The following is a 20,331-nucleotide window of genomic DNA, read 5'->3' on the forward strand; positions in this document are numbered from 1 at the left end:
GCTAAACATCTTCCCATTTGTAATAAGAATTTATTTTTTCTCTTTTTCATAAACCAAAATATGTTAACAATCAGAATGGCTAATGTACAGTCTTTCCTAATTAATAATTTATTAACCTCATAGATTGGCCAGTCCCGAATTTGTATTTAAAATCTCTTCTGTTTTTTCTTTCAATGTATCCCCTACTTGCCCTGGTACATGTAACATCAATTAAAGTAAATCTTTACTGCTACAGCCCATGAAGGGTCAGTTGTGCTGTACTTTGTAAGGAAGTACTGTTCCTAGACCAACTGTTGTGCAAGGAGGTGATTTAGTCAGAATTATGTTCGACTCACCCTATTGTAGGTGTCCACTTCATGAGACTGGGTGGACCTCTGAGGGCTTCCGGGTCCACAGGGCTGGCTCATGGCTACACTGAAACAGAAAATAGTTATCTGCAACAGCCAGATTCAAACCCAGGTTCTCAGAGTTAGTAGCACAGTGGCTTACCTCTGAGCTACTCATTCCCACTCATAAAATATACTTTCTTTAATTTGTTTTAATGATTCTTAACTTTCTTTTAACAATAGATTTGTTTCTGATGAAATTGCTTCAGTTTATTTGCAATAAAATTTTAATTTAGGATCCTATCTATTATCTAGGACTCTAGTTTAAGTTTCATAAGGAGATCCCTGATTTCATCATTGCATAGTATAAATCTTCATTGAAGTTGCTTTTAGATATAGATATCTTCATGTTTAGCAGCAAGTACTGATGTTTCTTAGTTAATTCTATAATATAATGTTCTGTAAACATAAATATTTGTGAATGAATCATTTATTTATTTTCTGTGGGAGCAAAAGTAATTATCTTTATTTCAGTGTTTTATATATCGGTATTATATATAAATTATAAGAAGACTTCTTTAAGACTCATTGCAGCATACAAGAAAACTCATAATCAAATTATATCACATTTGCAATTGTATTTGAATCAAATATTAAAAAAAAAACACTTAATAATTGGAATAGAATTAAGATTTTACAAAAGATAATTTGAATTATATACTGTAATAAAAAAATGAATGCTTAACCAGTACATCGATAATTTATATTAATGGCCAATATATAAGTATATTTAAATTAAACATTTTGAAAATCAATATTTATAAAGTTAAATTATAAAATTAGTTATGTATAAAAGATATATGGAGTTTAATGTTAATCGTAATAATTTGTTTGCAATTTGAAAATAAGTTCTATTTTAATTTTATATAAAGAGAGATTTCAGAATAATAATATTTATAGAAGGGTCTATTAAGAGATGTTTTTATTAGGATCCACTATATAGAATGGTATATTTTATCTTCGTATTCCAGTTCTGTTCTAAGGTATATTTATCAGATAAATAATGTATCTTTAATTACTATGCTCATATTGATTATAGAGTTGTAATATTAATTAATAATTCCTCCTACAGTAGAAAACTATTTGTTAAAGTAAATAGTTAACAATATAAAACTCTCACCCTTCAGGGATCGAAATTCTCCTAGATAAGTGAGACAGTAATTGAATTTAATAATATTGATAACTATTAGAGGAGAGTAATTATATATATTCGCATTTACGTACTTACATATATTAAAGGATGCACAAGGATAAAGGTTTAAGTTAATTTGCTTTGAAATCGATTTTTTACTTTTTAAGTTTAGTTAGTTTTTCCTTATTTGCACATGTATTTGTTTAGTAACACCATTTATCGATAAAATTTCCTCAATTTATCAAGGTTATTAAAAAATAATATTTTTAGTTTCTATTAATTTCAAAACATTTCTCAACAAGCCTCAAGTGATTTATTTTTCTTTCTTTTCTTTTGTTTTGTGTCTATTTCTTTAATATTACCTGATTCATTATTTTTTTTATTCTCAGGGAAGAACGGGGTGGTGAAAGGTTCGATCGGCGTGAATATCGATCAGATAGAACCACTAGTGGATTTTATGGTGAAGGCGGTGATGGAAGAGGTCGAGGTAGGAGTGGACCCCAACGTGGCAATTTCATTCGTGGAGGTAGAGGGGGAAGAGGAAGTCAACGTCCAACATTTGATGTTAGAGGAAAGCGAGAATATGACCGTCAGTCTGGATCTGATAAAACGTAAGGGTTATTTTCTATCTTATATATAGAAATTAATTTATTATAAATATTGCAAGTTTTAAAATTAATTTTAAGTGAAATAGCTAATTTTAATTTAATTTGCAATGAACATGATTTGTATTATTACAATTAATACAGTAAACCTAATTAATTTCCCACAATTTAAAATTATTTTGTTGGGTCTGTACTTTATCTTTTTCTTCCTAATGAATATTTTTATTTGTCATAAATGCTTACTAATGGAAGGAGTACTTACAGTGGTGTGAAACATGTAGACAAGAGAGAAGGTGCTGGTGCACACAACTGGGGAAATCTTCGGGATGATATTGTGTAAGTACTTCCGATTCCTTATTTATTTTTATTATGCTGGTTAATATTTTTATATGGATCAGTTAAAAAAATCCTAACAATTGATTACCTTTTTTAAAAAATGATAATGCTTTTATTTATATTATTTATAAAAAAAAAAAAAGCAATAGTAATTTAATATTCTTTTGTTAAACTGTTAAAAAAAAAAATAACTAATATATTAGTACAGTCTAAGCTCCTTATTCATAGAAATATGTTTTGTAAATATCCACAGAAACTATAAATACAGTTAGATAATTCGTTCAGTAATTATATTGCAAGTTTACAAAATAAAACAAAAAAATATATGATTTCTTAACATCATTAATTATTATTATCTCAATGAATGGAATATGGTCCGGGTGCGGTAAAAAAAACCTCAAATAGTAGATAATTATACTATTTTATTGAGCCAAGGTTTCGCCCCACATTGCAGGGCTTCATCAGGGCTAAAAAATGTTTACTTTACAAATTATTTTCGTTATTGTGGCATAACTGCCGTCCCCACTCCTCCCAATACCAACGGTCACTTTGTTTTTGACTGCCGTCAAAACAGGTATGCATTCTGTCTCATCATTTGATTTGTATTTTTTTTTTCTTTTTTCATCTCTCTATTTGTACTTTCTTTTATATTTCTTCTCTTATCTATCTGTTACTATTACCCTTTTCATTTACTATTTATAACCTTTAATTTTTCTTATTATATCTTGCGTTTTTACATTTTATACCCCTGTTATTTTACACTTATGTGTTTTCTTTTTTTCCTTTTTGTAACTAGTGTTTGTATCTTTTTTAGCCCTGACGAAGCCCTGCAACGTGGGGCGAAACGTTGGCTCAATAAAATAGTATAATTATCTACTATTTGAGTTTTTTTTTACCGCACTCGGACCATATTCCATTCATCTATACACACGGTCAATCAATAATCTTCCATTATTATTATCTCGCTTTAGCAGTGGTTTAAGATATTTAATAATTTTTCTTGTGAATGTCTTTCTTTTTTTTTTTCAAGTTGCCACAGCATAGCGAACAGTCAAAGATTTCTATTTTTGCCTTGAGTGGTAAAACAAATTTTTTCTTTGTAGAAACTAATTTTCCTTAGTTATTACTTGGCTATGTAAATTGCGAACTAGACAGAAGAAATATGTGCTATTCACTCAAAATTATTTTGACAGCTTTCAAGTTAAAGCAATAAAACAAAAGATTTGGAACCATTTGGGTTCATAATGGCAAAAGCTATAGCAGCTCATGTGATTCGGCAGCATTTTGTCGTATTTCAACAAATTAGTAATAAGACTTGTTTGTTTATAAATACTCGTAATACTTTTTTTGTTTTAAAGTAAAAGGTTAATAATTATAAATTATTCTATAAAATACAATATATGTGTTTGGAATCTGTGAATACTGAGATTTTCAGTCTTAATACAAGAAATAGTCACAATTTTTTAATCTGCAATTATTATAAATACGAATAACAGGACATTTAGTTATAAGCTTAGACTGTACTTATATAAAATAAAAATTTTGGTCAGTTATAAAAATTATAATCTCTAGTGCCAATCATTTTCCTGTTGATTTTATTATTTACATTGCTACTAAGACTAAAATTCTTCTCAGATATATAAATTTTTGGCCATGATAGTTTCGCTGCCTTCTCAAATAATTATTTCTTTACCATATCTGTGTTTAGTAAAATTTCCATTAACTATCTGTGAAAACTAACTACTCACAGTTACATTAGTGATTTTGTTATAAACATTTTTCCTTGTCCCTATTGTCTTTAGTAGACCAAATAAGATTTAGCTATTAAACTCATGTAATGTGTTCTTCAAAGAATTCATTCTTGCTAATCTCCTCCTCTTGTATAAAAAAGTTGTGGAATTCACAAAAAAAAAATTAATTAAAAAAATAAAAGGTAATTACAACTTGTGAATTGTTATGGTATATCTCTATTCAGTAATATTAGTAGATACTGATTCAGTTTTGTATTATTTTTATTACAACTGATAGTATATTACTGAAACAAGATCCCTCATATTAATATTCTGATTAAATAATTATTTAATTAATCCTATTATGTTGTAAAGATAGTCTAAAACTAGATATAGTTTTATAACATAATAGAATCATGTACTATTGATCAGAAACTTCATTATAATCTAAATTTACCTTTTTTGGGGGGGTGCTTGTATTTAATTATATTGGATATGCTCTCATTTAATTAAGTTTTACTTCAGATTTTTCTATATTTCTTCATTATCATTCGATAGATGATAAAAAGTGTTGAATTAGATTTATAAAAGATTTTTTTAAATGTATTTTAGACTTATGCCATTATTTTTCATTTCCTGTGAAGACATAATCAACATAATGCATTTTGATTTAAGTTCTTCTACATTTGTTTTATTATTTTGTATCTAATGTTTAGTATGCATTTAGTTAATTTTTTTTTTATAACTATCTATTTTCAGCGACATTCAAAATGCCCCAGTGCCTGATGAAACTACATGGACTGTTGAAAAAACTGAAGAACCTGCTGTTGAAACTAAGTATGTTTTCCTAGTTATTTACCATGCTTAATTTTATTTTTATTGCTCAAGTTATTCTTAATTAATTCGCCTGCATATATTAGGGGTATTCATCATCTTTAGTTCAACCTGTTAAAGCGTGTTAAATGGAAAAACTTATGTTAAATGGAGAAATATTTCCTTCTTTTACCATGTTAAAACGATATAACATGTAACATGGCTGAGAGTCTGTTAAATGGAGAATGACGTCACGAAACAGAACATTTTTTTCCGATCCCTCTAAAACAAAATCAGAACAATAAATTAGTGGATGCTTTACTATGGGGAAAAAGAAAATAATTCATGTTTAGTATTACCTTTTTTTACCTGTGGTATTTTAAGGTTACCTGCAATACCTATCTGTTAATTCTGAAATGTCCATTCTGTATGGTCCTACTAGTAAAGAGGGGGTAAAGGGGTCTCCTCGAAACAGACGAGCTGAGCTTGTCACCGTTTTATTTGTTGTCGCGTTAGGTTAATTACACGTAGTTTGTATTTTTTCTTTTGTCTTGTGTTTTGAACTTTTTTTTAAAAAAATACAATCAGTAACCAAACTTTTATGCTTCCACTTTTCACTTATTTTAGGCATGTTGTAATAAATTACTGTAATCAAAACTTAAAAGTAAACAATAACATGAAGTTTTGGAAGGAAAGGTTATTAAACAAGTTGCTCAGAAAATCCGCTAGGAGCTCTTATGCATTAACCATTTAACATGACTTCAAATAGGGCTGCTCACAATACTATACTTAAAACATTTAACATGGAAATACATTTTATATTTAACACAATATCATGAATACCCCTATTGTTTTTCTCTTACAATCTGTTAAAAAATTATTCCCACCTACACTTCTGTCTACCCCTTGGACGTTTACCCGATGCTTCAGTGTTTATTAATATTTTAGGGATCCGTTCATTACAAAGCCTTATAAAAAGATGATAATAAAAGAAAACATTTAGAATCTATATACATCCCTAAAAATATTAAAGATATAGTAAATTTCAAGTCGGGCGTAGAAGGAATAGGTCTATATTATGTTGACATCATTAAGAAAATGAATATTTAAAACTTAATGATGAGTAAGGGTTGAATTAGACTAAACCTTTTCAAATAAACAAAAGAGAGCAGTCCAGTACGCAAGAGAGGAACAAGTAGATAGAAGTTTACTGATAGGTGTAATTAAAAATTAAAGCAATATATTTTAATAGCACTTTTTGTTAAATGTTATAGGAAAACATTAATTTCAGAAATTCAAAATGATAGATTTTAGAAATCATAACTATTCTCTCTCAGGGAATATGTAAAAAATAAGGTAATTATATAAAAACTCATGGTCAGACTTGATCTTTTTGAACAAGGAATAATCCTTGTCCCTAAAGGAAGTTACCTTAGATGTGAATGTTGAGCTGCTTTTAATTTTCTCTTTGGTTGAGGAAAGAATCTGTAATAGTTAGTATTTTTAAAGTTTTCTTTATTTTTCATTCCTTGATTTACCTTAATCCTCTTCTTTCTTTCTTTTTTTTTTTTTTTCTGTGGAGTCTTTTCTCTTCTCTTCTTACCATGATTTCTTCATTCTCAGCAGATTTGATCACCTCATGTGACATTGGACCATTTTCTAGTATATTCTTCTCTTTGACTCTTCATCAAACCAAGGGGGTCGCTCCTCAAAACCCTAACATTCTCTCAGCTACTTTGTCAAGTGCTTTCCTTTTGTCTAATCTTTTTCTTAATGGTCTTTGAGAGGATCTGGTAGCAGATATTCTTCTTTTCTACCTCCTGGTTGCCACAAGGCACGCAGGTTTAGCCTCGACCCATCTTGATATCTTTTCTTTGAGATGTGGATTTAGCTTAAGGTGCTTGCCAGTAATCAGTCCTAACTAGGAATTTATTTTTATTTTAACATCATTTGTTCTCTTAACCCTTATGGAGTCGCTATTTTTCTTTTGCCTTTTTATTCACTTTAAAGGGCAGACATACAAAAAAAGAATCAATCTTGTTACGAAATTATTTATGAAATTTGATAGATTTTAAATACTACCTTTTATAATCCTTGATCTGTGATTAATTGGTTCCTGTTTTATTATACTATTTGGAAACTTTTATAATTGTCTTTAAAAATAGTGAATGCCATTTATAATTTGTATCTATGTTTCATTACATAGGATATGAAATATCACATTAGAATTATGTATAAAATAAGGTTTTACTTGTGCACTTCAATAAACTAAAACTTTGTTGTAATGCTCCCGTTTTATAATGATTTCCTATGACATTTAATTTGTTATAGTGATTTGATATCGCGATTATCAGTCTAAATGAAATTTTTCTTTGATATTGTTTACATTTATAACAGTTGGTCAATATATATTAAATAAGTTGACTAATTGTTTTAAATTCATAACTGGTTGGAAATAAGTCTAATTTATTCTACAAACATAATTCTAAGGAATACTCTGTTGTTTGGATAAGATGTTTCCATCAATTGAAAGATTTACAGATATAGATCCAATTTTTCTTTCTTTTGGTTTTTTTCACATGCTACAAGACAGTTTTCAATCATCTTTTTCTATGAAGGAAATATGATATCATTAAAGAGTTAGAGAAATATAATTTAAATCAAAAAGATATTGTCAATTATCATAAAGTATCGAAAGCACTAGAAAATGAGGAAGAAAATGCAATTGAATCAGACAACAGTTGTTTTGAAAGTGGTAAAGATAATTCATACATTTTTGTTTTCATGTTCTGAATGTTATTTTTCTACAAGACAAATGTTTAAATCAATTTAAACCAAGACTTATTGACTATGTAGATTCAAGTGCTTTTATTTATTTGAAGATCACTTATATTAAATTTTAAAGTCACTCTTGTAGGTTTTTTTTTAAAATGATTTCCTAGTTGTAGCATTAGGAGGAAAGAAGCTTTACTGTACATGTATATACACATTTACTTATTAATATAGTTGGACAATAAAAGTTTTAAACTTTGATATTAGTGTGAAGGATGTACGAATTTTGGTTGTATAATTAACAATTATATTTTAACTGTTATTTTGTTCAATTTTTTTTTTGTGGTATATTTGCCCATTTATATCTATCACACAGATCCGTGTATCCATCACTACAGCAAAATATCCATTGTAAATGCCAACTACACGGTTCCGTATTTAACATAAATATCATCTTGTATGATAGCATATGTTCTTGTAAGTCTCCTAGCATATGATCTTGTAAGTCTCCTGATGTGAATTTATTATAATTAATAATACACTTTGGCTTAAGTACAGTTTGCTGTCTTTTGTTTGTGACCGGTTGGAGTTCATCGTCAAACTCTGTGAAATGTATAACAAGTGACATTTGTCCATTTTCCTATGTGGACACCGTTCTGAAAAAGGGTTTTATTTTCCCTTTTTTTAGGTTGGCAGTGGCCACGCCAAAGAACCCTAGATTTGTCCAGATATAATTCTTTTCCTGGTGAATATATAGTTGACATTTTATTGTTAAAGTGATCAATAATAGATCTTTATGCAAAGGATCGGATTCAATTTCATTGGAACTAAAATGAAGGCCTCTAAGAATTAACAACCTATTTCTTGACACATAGGATGCAAAAGAAGGTACATTAAGTAGCCAATGTTTTTCCAATAATCCTGGAGTCTATTCATTTGAATTGTTCCAGTATGTAAAAGCAGACCAAGGAATGTTTTGAATTCCTCCGTAGTGAGGTCTCTCCATGTGGTTATTCTGCTAGATTCTTTTACTCCTGCTTGACACATCACCTTTATTGCATACTCGTTGGTTTCCTTGACTATAAATTCTATGAAAGGATCATCAACGATCACCCTGGGGTCCAAGCACTTCTTTTTGCGGATGACCTGGCTATCTGGGGAACAAGTTCTAGTATGGATGGTTTGGAAGAAACTCTAAATAAAGTCCTGAACACGCTACACGACTGGGTGAAAGAAAATGGAATGACAGTTAATCCACGAAAAACTGTGTTTCAAGTGTTTAGCCTTAGTACTAAAAAAAACATGAGGTTCATTTATACTCTGAAGGCGAAGAACCAACCAAAACTGATAAAGCATGATATTTAGGGATCACGCTGGACTATAAGCTGACTTGGCTAAAACAAATCCATAAAGTAACTCGGAAAGGACAATCAAAATTGAAGCTGATGAAAAGGCACTAAAACAGGGTTTAAATGGGGAGCGTTCCAGGACGTACTTAGTATGGCCTACAAATCATACGTACGGCCTAATCTGGAGTATGGAGCTGAACTTATAATAACTTCCAAAGCAGCGTTAGGAAAGTTAGAGAAAGGTCAAAATCAAGCCTTACGCCTAATCACTGGCAGTGTGAAATCGACTCCTATCACAGCTATGGAACTCCAAGTAGGTCTTGAACCAATACAGGATAGGAGGGAGAAATCTGCTCTGTGTCTTCATGAAAAGCTTATGCGACGAGGGAACGCTGGTTGGATTATCGTAAAGCAAATGATCGACTGAGGTCCCATCGCATTTTTTTTTCAAAAGCTGAGGAAATACTTCACCAGATAGACCTACCAACTGAGGAAAGGCAGAATATAAGCATCTCCTACATGCCAAAGCACGATTCCGCTGAAGTCTACGGGTGACTCAAACTGACATGTTGTCGGATCAAGAAAGATTACCCTGAACCCGAACTTAGAGCTGCTGCACTAAAAACAATTTATGAGGTATATTCCATAGAGCAATGGCTACAGATTTACACCGATGGGTCTGCATCCGGTATTAACAAGGAAGCTGGAGCAGGTGTATACTCAATCAACTTTCAACTCTCATTTCCCATTTGGAGCTGGATGGATAATTATGATGTAGAAATTCAGGCTGTTTGCTTCACGATGAAAGGCACTATTGAAATGTCCTTTATGTAACATGGGAGACATGGATGGAGACCATCTTTAACATGTATTAGTCTAGAAGATCGTCAGCAGGATGCGGACCAACTAAGAGGAAAAGTAAAATTGTATTGGGCTACGAGAGGGAAAAATGGCATAATAGCCCACTTCCTGTGGCGTGGAAAAAAAAAAAACAATTTGAGTAAAGTAATCAATTGGATTAGATGTTTCAGGGATTTCCAATAGAGCATTACGTCATGTAAACTGTAGAATTTTTAATTAGGAACTGTCTGTAGACCAGCTTAGGAGCTATCTTGTGTCGAAGTTGGGTGAACTAGTGGTGGAGTCACTATAGATGAGGTGTTTGTGGCAGTACAGCTTTGGGAAATCCTTACCTCTTCATCGCTATCACTGCTCGAATCAGATGGTGAATAATTTTTATCCCTGTCAGGTTCACTCAAATCATTGTCGCTATTTATTTCTAAAATCCAACCTACACATCGGAATCAATGGATAAATCCATTGACACTAGGTTTTCTCTCTTTTTCATGGTATTTGTTTCATTTTTGCGTTCAGACTTTCGTTTTGATGGGCTAGCTTCAATATTCATCATTGAAAATATATTCCTTAATTGAATAGTGAAAAAACACAAAAATAAAAACGTTTTTCAAAAACCACTACTAAATATGTTTAATAAATATTCTATTACAGGAAAAACAACTCTCGCCAGCAGTGCCTGTTATAGACTGATGCATTTGTATGTTGATGTGCGCGATCATGGATCCATGTAGTGGGCACTACGTGCTAGACACATGATACACGGATCCTTGTATTAGGCATGCAATATGTTAAAATTACCTAAAGTATTTTGTTATTTACCTTGTGAAATGTATTATAACTAGTATATCTATTTCATAGTTTTTTACTCTATATTCATCAAGAATTTAATTTTTATTTCTAGTGGAGCAATAGTAGAAACTGAAGAAGTTCTTCCAAACACAGCCGAAGAAGAACTGAAAGAATTGACCTTAGATGAATGGAAGGCTTTGAAAGCTCCAAGACAAAAACCTACCTATAATATTAGGAAGGCTGGTGAAGGAGAAGACCCAACTCAATGGAAAAAAATGTATGCATTACAGAAAAAGAAAGATGGTGAAGAAGAAGAAGATGATGATGAGTTTGTAAGTAACTAGTCTTGATTTTGTTTAGCCTTATATTTTATTTGTTAAAATAGTTATGTCCTGGTCTCCATTTGTGTGTCAGGAACATTACATGGCTGTACATAAATCTTGGAAGGGGAGACCCTTCCTGCTCTAAGTGAGATACTATATAGCTATTGCTAGGTACCTCACTCTCTAGGTAAAGTACAATTAACCTGCTGTCATATATAGTCACACCCATAGTGAGATAGCTCTCTACAAGTTTTCTGTACATTCGACAGAACCAGAACTCTTGCACCGTCGTTGAGCTGTTGACAGATCAAGACTAAGAGGATTGTGTGGCAAGTGATGCCAGAAAAGAAAGAGGAAATGACTGGATGATAACAGTCAATGACAGAAACATGGCAATTGTAACATATAGGGAAGAGGTTATCCTACAGGTAACCAACCTGTTCTGACTAGAGTGGGAGGGTCAAGTTTTCATTCCATGGGGCTTCAATGAAATAAAAATAAGCAAGCTAAACTAGATTCGAAACGGCATTGCTGCAGATCAAGGTTCCTAAGGTCATGCCCAACTCCTTTGGCTACAAATGGCCTTTTATATATTTGTCTGTCCTCTCCCAGTCCTTAGCTTATTATGGAAGTAGATTCAGGAAGGTCTATTTCTAGTTCACCTTCCTCCTCTGCCTTTCCCATTAGCCAAGAAAAGTTTAATACACACTTTAAACACTAATTTTTAAGTGAAACAAAATTTTTTAAATTGAGTGTTCATTATATTATTTTATTTCTTTTCCCATTTCCTCTTCCGATTTTCGCTCATATACTTCTCTCATGTAGTTATTCCAATCTAGCCTTGTTTATTGACAATAGTTTTAATGTTCCTGACTGACGTCAATGGTTATGGTAATCCTATTTCATAGGCAATAAATGAAAAGAACAATTGTTTTGATTGTGGTATGTAAGTCCTCAAACCATCTATTAGTCCTGTAGTTCCCAAATATTTTTGACTCGGCACCATTGTTGGGCTAAAAAAAAAAAGTGGCACCCTTGTTGAGCTAAAAAAAATTATGGCTCAATTATCCTTAAAGTGGTTCAATAAGCAGGGAAAGGAGAAAAAACTTAATTTTATCCTTTCTATAGAGATATCTATCGAAGGGGTAAATAAAATAATAAAATAGAATTATATACATTTTGTTGTTTAATTTGTGATACCTCATCAGTCCAAATAAATCAATAACACAATTTTTATATTGTTAAAAAAAAATGAGTGTATACCTCAAGAAGATCCCTGACTGTGGTATTTTAATATTTATATTGTGGTGGGGGTGTAGTTTTTTATATCATGAACTGGTAATCATGAAAATTTGTCAAATACTTAATACACACTAGAGGGAAGAAAACTTTTTCTGTTCTGAAAATTTCAATCCAGAGAAATTGAAAATATCAATTAAAAATAAATTTGTTTATTATTTATGCAGAAACAGATGAGAATGTATTCTGACTGATACGTTTGTGTATGAATATGTATAGAATACAGTGAATGTAATTTTAGTGTGAGAACTTAATTGTTGTTTTTAAAATAATTATGTATTGTTTTTCTTTTGTGTTCTTTTTATGATAATATTAACCCTAGATAAATTAAAATGTTTGTTTCTTTTTACATTGTATTTTGAATTATTATGATTTCTCTCAAAAGACATTCAAAAGGTAACTAATGTAAACAAAGTAAGTGGGACCCAGGGTCATAAAATAAAGGCTTGTCCATTCTAGTGATATATGTGAAACTTGTTTTCCGACAGAAGCCCATGTGAATTGGATCCTTGGATTTTTAAAGAAAATTAATCAGTTAAGATGTCTACTCAATCCTCAGTGCCATCCATATTGTTGGAAAGAGACCACTTTGGATGTCTAAAAACCAGATGAACAGTCAATATTACAAAATGTATTATAGAGCTGTAAACAGAGAATCAAGAAGTATTTGCTCAAACATAATTAGGGCATATCTAGAACACTACACTACTTTAACACTACCATAAAAAAAACAAAAAAAAAAAAAAAAACAACAATTATATCATCTTCATTACTACATCATCTCTGGTATTAATTGGCTATTTATTATCCATGCTTATTCTCATAGTACCAATCAGCTTGTTTCTTGTTATTATTATTTGTAATGATTAATTTTAAATGTTAATTCAGGAGCCTATTAGGAATTACTTATATTTTTGTTTTAGACTAATTGTAATTTTTTCTAGGAATATGAAAGTTATGAATACCCCCAAAGAGTTGGCCGTCAAAAACATGTTTTGGACATTGATATACATTTTAAAGATACTCGGGGTGGAGGTAGAGGTCGTGGAGGGCGAGGAATGGGTCGTGGAGGTCCCCGCATGGGTTTGAGAGGAACAAATGGGCCACCAGCTGAAAAAGTTCATATTGTAAGTTCATAGAATAAAAATTACTTACTTTGTTTTATGTTGTTCATTGATAATAAGAGAAGATTTTGTTTCAGGCTCGAGATCCTGTTATTCCAAAAATTGCTCCAAAAGTTGATGATGAGCATGATTTTCCTTCTCTGGGTTAAAATGACTAGTCTTGAATCAATAATTGTTTAATTCAATTAAAACTCCTTCTGAATTTAGACTGACATTTATTTATAGGAAAAAAAACCTTTCCTATTTCCATTTCAGGAGTCTAGGTTACTTATTGTTTTCTTATATATAATATATAATATAATATATATTATATATATATAATTTATGGTCATTGGTCATTCTCTTTGTTTAGTAACCATTATTTGGGTCTGAAGAATATAAAAATTTAATATCGTAATAATCTTGGTTTTATAATTAATTGGAATGAGTCATTATGTTTGGTATCAAGATCTTAAAGTTTTATGTGCATATTTTCCGCTAGTCTCATCAAAATAATTACTTTATATTATTCTCCAATTGTTTTGGTTTTTCCTTTTAATGTTTTAGTGGTTTCATGTACTCAATTAAAGTTTGCCTTCTTAAATTCATTTTGAATGTTGATTAATGTATGGTCGTGTGCTTGTATCTTTAAAAAGATTAGCAGAATAGAAGTATGAATTTATGTAATTGTTATTATACACATTGATTAAATCAAATTTGCCAGAATTAATTTTTTTTCAATATTAATTTTATTTTCAAATTTTTTTTTATCTATTTACATATGTGTATATATATGTATGTCTGTATATGATTTTGAATGTGTTTTAAACTTTTTTTTTTTATAAGAAAGGAATTTCATTTGGTAAAACTTAAATATTTTGGTGTGAATGGTTGGTTGTATGTATTTGAAAAAGTGTGAGTTGAAAGGAGCATGACAGGTCCTTGGTTGGGTTTAGTAGAATCATCATGTTAAAATTATTTTTATCTATACTTAAATGTATCATATACTTGTATGAACTATATATTTGTAATTATTTATGTATAGACAGGCATTTCTCTTTTATTATGAAATCAATGTGAGAAAATTTAAAACAGATATCCTTGGTATGAACTTTAGAAGATCATAATAAAAATATTTTGCATATGGAAATTATTTTAATTGCATAATATTGTATTTTTTAGGTTAATATCTGCAAGTTTTGTAATAAATGCTTTATAAATTAAAAATATTCTCTGTGTGTATGCATGCATGTGTGCGTAATTGATAGTGGAAGTTTGTATCCATATTGATGTTATCAGTGTAAGATATTTTGTAGCATCTGATCAATACTGTCTTATTTTTGTACTCATTGCCCAAGGTTTCTGGGCTGTTAAAAATTAATCAAATCGAAGAGACACAATTCTTTTCATATTTGATGTTTTCGACTGTTTAAAAAACACTAGCAAATTTTTGTGTATGTTTATTTTTTTGCGTCTAGTTCTCATGAACAATATTAAAATCTGTAAATTGTATATATAATTTGCATTTTTTTTTTTTTTTATTTTAACTTTTTAATATTAATAAGTAATAAAAAAAAAAATAAACATAAGAAAATTTGCTATATTTATATTAAGCAGCATTGCCAATGCTTATGAAGTATTTTTTAATTTGATTTAAAAATTTGGTGTGTTTGATTTTATAGTCGTTAAAAGATACATCAAAACATTTTGAAATATTTTCACATTGTTAACCTCAAATACTGTTACTAAGTATTTTAAAATTTCAATATTAAGTCTACCTGTTGTGATTGTATATGTCCAGTTATTTTATAATAATTATATTTTCATTTCACCATCCATAGTTATTGTAAAATATAAATGCTAGATAATTATCATTTTATATATATTATATTTTTTTTTTTTTTAAGAAAGTGACTATTATAAATTATAGTTAAAATATAAAATGTATGATTATTTTTGGTTCTCGTAATTCTGTAAATTATAACATTTTCAATGCTTGTCTCTTCTTTTTTTTTCTTCCTTTTATCCCTTTTAAAAAGTCAATCTACCAACTTTTTTATAATCCATTTAAAAAAAATATATATTGAATATCATATCTATGTAACTAATATATTTTAAATCTGATAATCAATACTAATGTCCAGTTAGTGATGGTTTTAGTCTGTTATTAAAAACGAATCTATTTGAACTAATCAATTTTTTTTAAATTAATTAATTTGATATATTATGGTTTATCATGAAAAATATATATGTATATTGCCAATATTAATCCTTAAAATAGATGAAAAATTTTAAACCTGTTTAACCATTTGGGGCAGTGTTCTGCTAAGACAGAATTAGGCTGTTGTACAATACTAAATTGTAATTGATCAACTCATTATTGAAACTAATTATTTATTAATTAAGGTTAATATTTACTTGGTTGTTTACAGATTAATTAATTAATAACTGTTACACCTGGGTAACTGTAAAAAAGTGGCGCACCACTTTTGAATTTAAACTTATGTCTCATGGAACCCCAATCCTCATGCCAAGCCCTTATGACTTTCACTTACTTATATACTATATTAAATAAATAGGAATGAGAAGTATTAAGATCATAAAAAATTTCGAATGTGGAGTATTGACAGAAATACATGTTAAGAAGTATTTTAATGTGGTTTTTGATGGAAATACATGTTTTGAGGTACCCTTACTAAAAAAAAAAAACTTAGTCTGGCTGGTGTATGTGTGTGTGTGTGTCTGTGAACAGGCTAGTTTAGCTACTAAAAGTCATACAAAACAGAAATAACATATTTAACTTATATATATATATATAACTTTTCGGATAAAAACGACTGACTTGAAGCACCACTTCATAGGATTTCACATTTTTTTCAATTTCTCAAAAACAGCTCTAATGATTAACCTATCACACCCAATTCTCTAACACCTAGCTAGACTTCTGTGACTAGAAATCCTTGTCTTCTCAGCACCCTGTTCCATTCCTTTCTTCACTCGACCTCATTCAGACTACCCTTGAAATTATTTACTTCCAAAGTTATTAGTCCTACTTTAATTAGTATCCTACTACTTTAATCCTATTGTTGCTTGAACCTCCTTTTATTCAAACCTCAACCTAACCCAGGTTCTATTCATTAGGACATTACATGTACCTACGATCCCATCGACTATAGTTTCAATCCTTACCCCAAATGTTCTATCAATATTAGACACTCATGCGCCTTTCAAAATCTGAACCTTACGCCGTCCAACCATGCCATGGATGACTCCCGTTATAAAAGAACTGATTAAGAAAAAGAAAGCAAGGCGAAAATTTCATCGCACTCACCAGCCAGTAGATTTTGAGTTTTCAAAACGACCCCGCCATGGTAGTTGTTTCTTCCACATACACCACTCCTTCCAATACCCTTCACTCTAAATCTAAGCGGACCATCCTCCGAAAGTTATTCCAACCAGAATTCTTCGATCTTAGTTGTCTTACAGCATACCTGACGAACTCAACAGCCACTTCATTTCCTATGCTCCTAATCCTTTACCCACTATTGAAATTCAATATTACAGCTCCGATTAAGAAAACTTTTGTTCCCATATGTCTTACAACGAAGCCCTAACTACCATCCTAATGATATGGTAATAGAGTGATTACGGACCTGACAATATCCCTGTAAAATTAATGCAATCCTGTCTCCCTGTTCTTATGTCCCTACCTTCTGACATTCAAAATCTTTCTCTACAAAACTGAAAATGGGGGTCCCTTTTTACTAGAAAACTGCGTTATTTCGACCTTAAATAAAATTTCAAATTCTTCCTTACGTAACGACTTCCGTCCCGTTTCTCTTTTAACTTCTAAAACATCTGGAACTCCTCGTTCAAAACCAAATATCAAACTTCCATGGATCTTTTAATCTTTTTGATAGAAGTAAAGTACTTGAACAGCTAATCACTAAACCATAAATAAATGACATTTTTATTACCTCTAACATTTTTATTGACTTTTTAATATACCTTATCTTTTAATTCTATCGACTTTTAACTAACGCTATAGTTCTTAATCATTTCTTTAAAAGTAAACAAATTGGACTTCTAATCCTTAAAACATAAATAATAAAATATAGAACTTTTTAATCTTCCTTATCATTTTATTCTGTCGACAGTTATCCCCTAATCACCATCAAATATACTGTAGCATAAGCAGAATTCTCCCACCACTATGTATAGGCAGCCTTACCCTGTTCTAAGCCAAAGTATCATTGGTGTACGCATAACGTCCATTACATAACATACAAGTTGATTCTTACTTAGTTTGTACATTTTGTATTGTTATTATATCAATAAATTTTTTTGAGAAGTTCCGAACAGGGACTGGGTTCGATTAGTGATTAGAAAAACAATACCGTTCTTGGTACTTTTCGAGTTATACCGCAGTCCTAATTTGCGTATGAACTGGACCTCTGGAACGACTTATAAGATTATTTGAGGTAAATAATTTTTTTTATTATTGTTACTATTTTAATTATATGTTCATTCATTATTAGACTATTTAACACAACACAGAGAATCACCTATGACTGAACAATTAAAACGCGAACTTATGTACACCTTTCCTTATAAAAAGAACTACCGATAGATTTCATTAACAGAGTAGCTAAAATAAGATCATTAATATTTTCTTGCTTTCAGTTTGACGATGAAATCGGAGACAAATGTGCAATGAAAAATGGCCAAGACCGAGAAATCAGTAGTCATTTATTACACAACTTGAACTCAGACCCGTCATATTTCTTAAATCCTATGATAATAGTAAATGTTGAGCAAGTTAGGAATGCCATACTAATCATTATTCGGATATTATGGAAACATTATACGGACTAGATCTGACATTCTGAACATCTATAAGAGAAAATACTCTAATAATTATTACAAAACCCATAAAGAGTTTTAAAACATTATTACGAGTCAAAAAGATACGAATGTTACAGAAACAATGAAAGATCTTACAATCAGACCCTTAAATACTCAACTATCAGCACCCTCCTTATCAATATGAAAATAAAGATTACCGGCATCCATAAAACCACTGACAATATGACAGTTGGGATAACCACCAACATCATAATCTATACTAATACGAAAATCGAGAATACAACCAGCCTAAAAATCAATACCAACACACAAAATAAGATAACCACAAAATTCGTATAAACACGAAGAAAAATCATAGTGACAGGAGCATCGGCCGCAAGCTTGATACGAACAAAATAATTGGCGGGAAAACGATAAACCAAGAGAATCATTCACATCCTTTAATCTAAATTCGCAGATTACGGTGTCATTACGAATTCTTTGGAGTAACGAAGTACACTATTTAGAAAAGGAAAATAATGAATTACAGTAACATTTAAATCTATCAGAAGAATACTTGCAATTCACAGATGTATTGGTGAGGGAAGGGGGGATGACTAATGGCTGGAATTAGTTCTGTACTCAACGGAACATATACTTTCGGGAGAGTTCATTATTAAAACTTCTACTGGTAGGTAATCAGGGCATAGAGCAGTCTTCGTATATCTCGTGCCTGCATTTGGATTAAAACATGAATTGTTAATTATAAGTATAATATTTGATTTTGATGGAAAAATGAAAAGAATTTATTAGCGTGTCACATTTAAATAAAGGAGACCAAAGTTCGGTTATTAAATTATTAAATAAATATACTAATTAAAACAACGGAACACGAGATTCCTTTCAAAACTGACAGACCTATAAACACAAGAAATTATAGATATCCCAACAGTTTAAAGAGGATGTAAACTGGTAAAAAAAAAAAAAATAACGGAATAATATAGGGGGGAAAAATTAGCATACAATATGTGGTGCCTAAAAAACCTTATGTAACTGGTTAACCCAAAATTCAAGTCATCATTGACTGTAGAGTTTAAATCGTTCAAAGTTGTTTTTAAAAATGATTTTTCTTATTTAATCAAACAATATCATCTTCTTAGGTTATTTTTTTTTACATGAGTTTTGTCCTGTGTTTTTATATGTGCCTATATATTTTCCTACGATTTATGGAATTTTAAATTTCATTAAGTGAATACAAAGTTATTGAATACGTTATCCAAAATGAGAATATTAATTTGTTCGACAAATTATCTGTTTATATGTTCATAATAATTTTAATTTATTTGCCATAAGGTGTGTCACAAGTATAATTTCACTTAATGCCAGCATAGATTTGAAAAGGGCAAGGTGCAGTTTGTTATCCTAAGAATCCCCCAAAAGATATGAAAATGAATTTAGAAAGAAATGATGATCTTATAAAAAATATATGCATCTGCGATGGAGAGATAATAAAATTATTTCATTAAAAATTAAGAAAACGAACTACATAAACACCGGTAAACCCAAAGCGATTAATGACTGTAGTAAATAGAATTCCAGACGAATTTCCGGTACCGAATATTGAAAATCTTTTAAATCAACTTAATTGGTCGAAATATTTCACCACAGTTGACTTAACTTTGGAGTTCCATTGTTCCAAAATTCAATCTTTAACATGGGCGTAGGGAGAGAGGAGCAGGGAGGAGGCACGGCTTCCCCTTAGATTTTTGGGACAAAAAAAAAGAAAGAAAAAAGTGAACTTATTAGATACATGGTTTCTTTCTGGAAACAGGGAAGACGGTACATGAGATCACACTGAAACAAGACAAGGTCACTTATGTGAAAGAGAGGAGATACCCGCAGGCGCTACGTCACCACATCAGGGAAGAGATTCAAAGTTTAAAACGCCAGGGAATAATTATTGACAGTACATCCCCGTACAATAGTCCATT

General features: G+C 30.6%; 1 protein-coding gene across 4 annotated transcripts in view; it reads left to right on the top strand.

Moving 5' to 3' along the window:
• Positions 1–13,722, top strand: part of LOC106690955 (flagrante delicto Y) — a 24,574-nt gene extending 10,852 nt beyond the window's left edge. For 2 of the 4 annotated variants that reach the window (XM_067044727.1, XM_014436566.3), the window contains exons 3-8: positions 1,908–2,129; positions 2,388–2,459; positions 4,949–5,026; positions 10,883–11,102; positions 13,337–13,519; positions 13,594–13,722. In XM_067044727.1, the coding sequence (XP_066900828.1) occupies positions 1,908–2,129; positions 2,388–2,459; positions 4,949–5,026; positions 10,883–11,102; positions 13,337–13,519; positions 13,594–13,665 (847 nt within the window). In that variant the 3' untranslated portion in view covers positions 13,666–13,722. Of the gene's footprint in view, positions 1–1,907; positions 2,130–2,375; positions 2,460–4,948; positions 5,027–10,882; positions 11,103–13,336; positions 13,520–13,593 lie in introns of all 4 variants that reach the window. The other 2 variants (XM_014436565.2, XM_024361441.2) reach the window with 1 other exon arrangement.
• Positions 13,723–20,331: the final 6,609 nt, after the last annotated feature.

Source organism: Halyomorpha halys, unplaced genomic scaffold (assembly GCF_000696795.3).
Source record: "Halyomorpha halys isolate HHAL.00 unplaced genomic scaffold, Hhal_1.1 Scaffold1991.1, whole genome shotgun sequence".
Taxonomy (NCBI): Eukaryota; Metazoa; Arthropoda; class Insecta; order Hemiptera; family Pentatomidae; genus Halyomorpha; species Halyomorpha halys.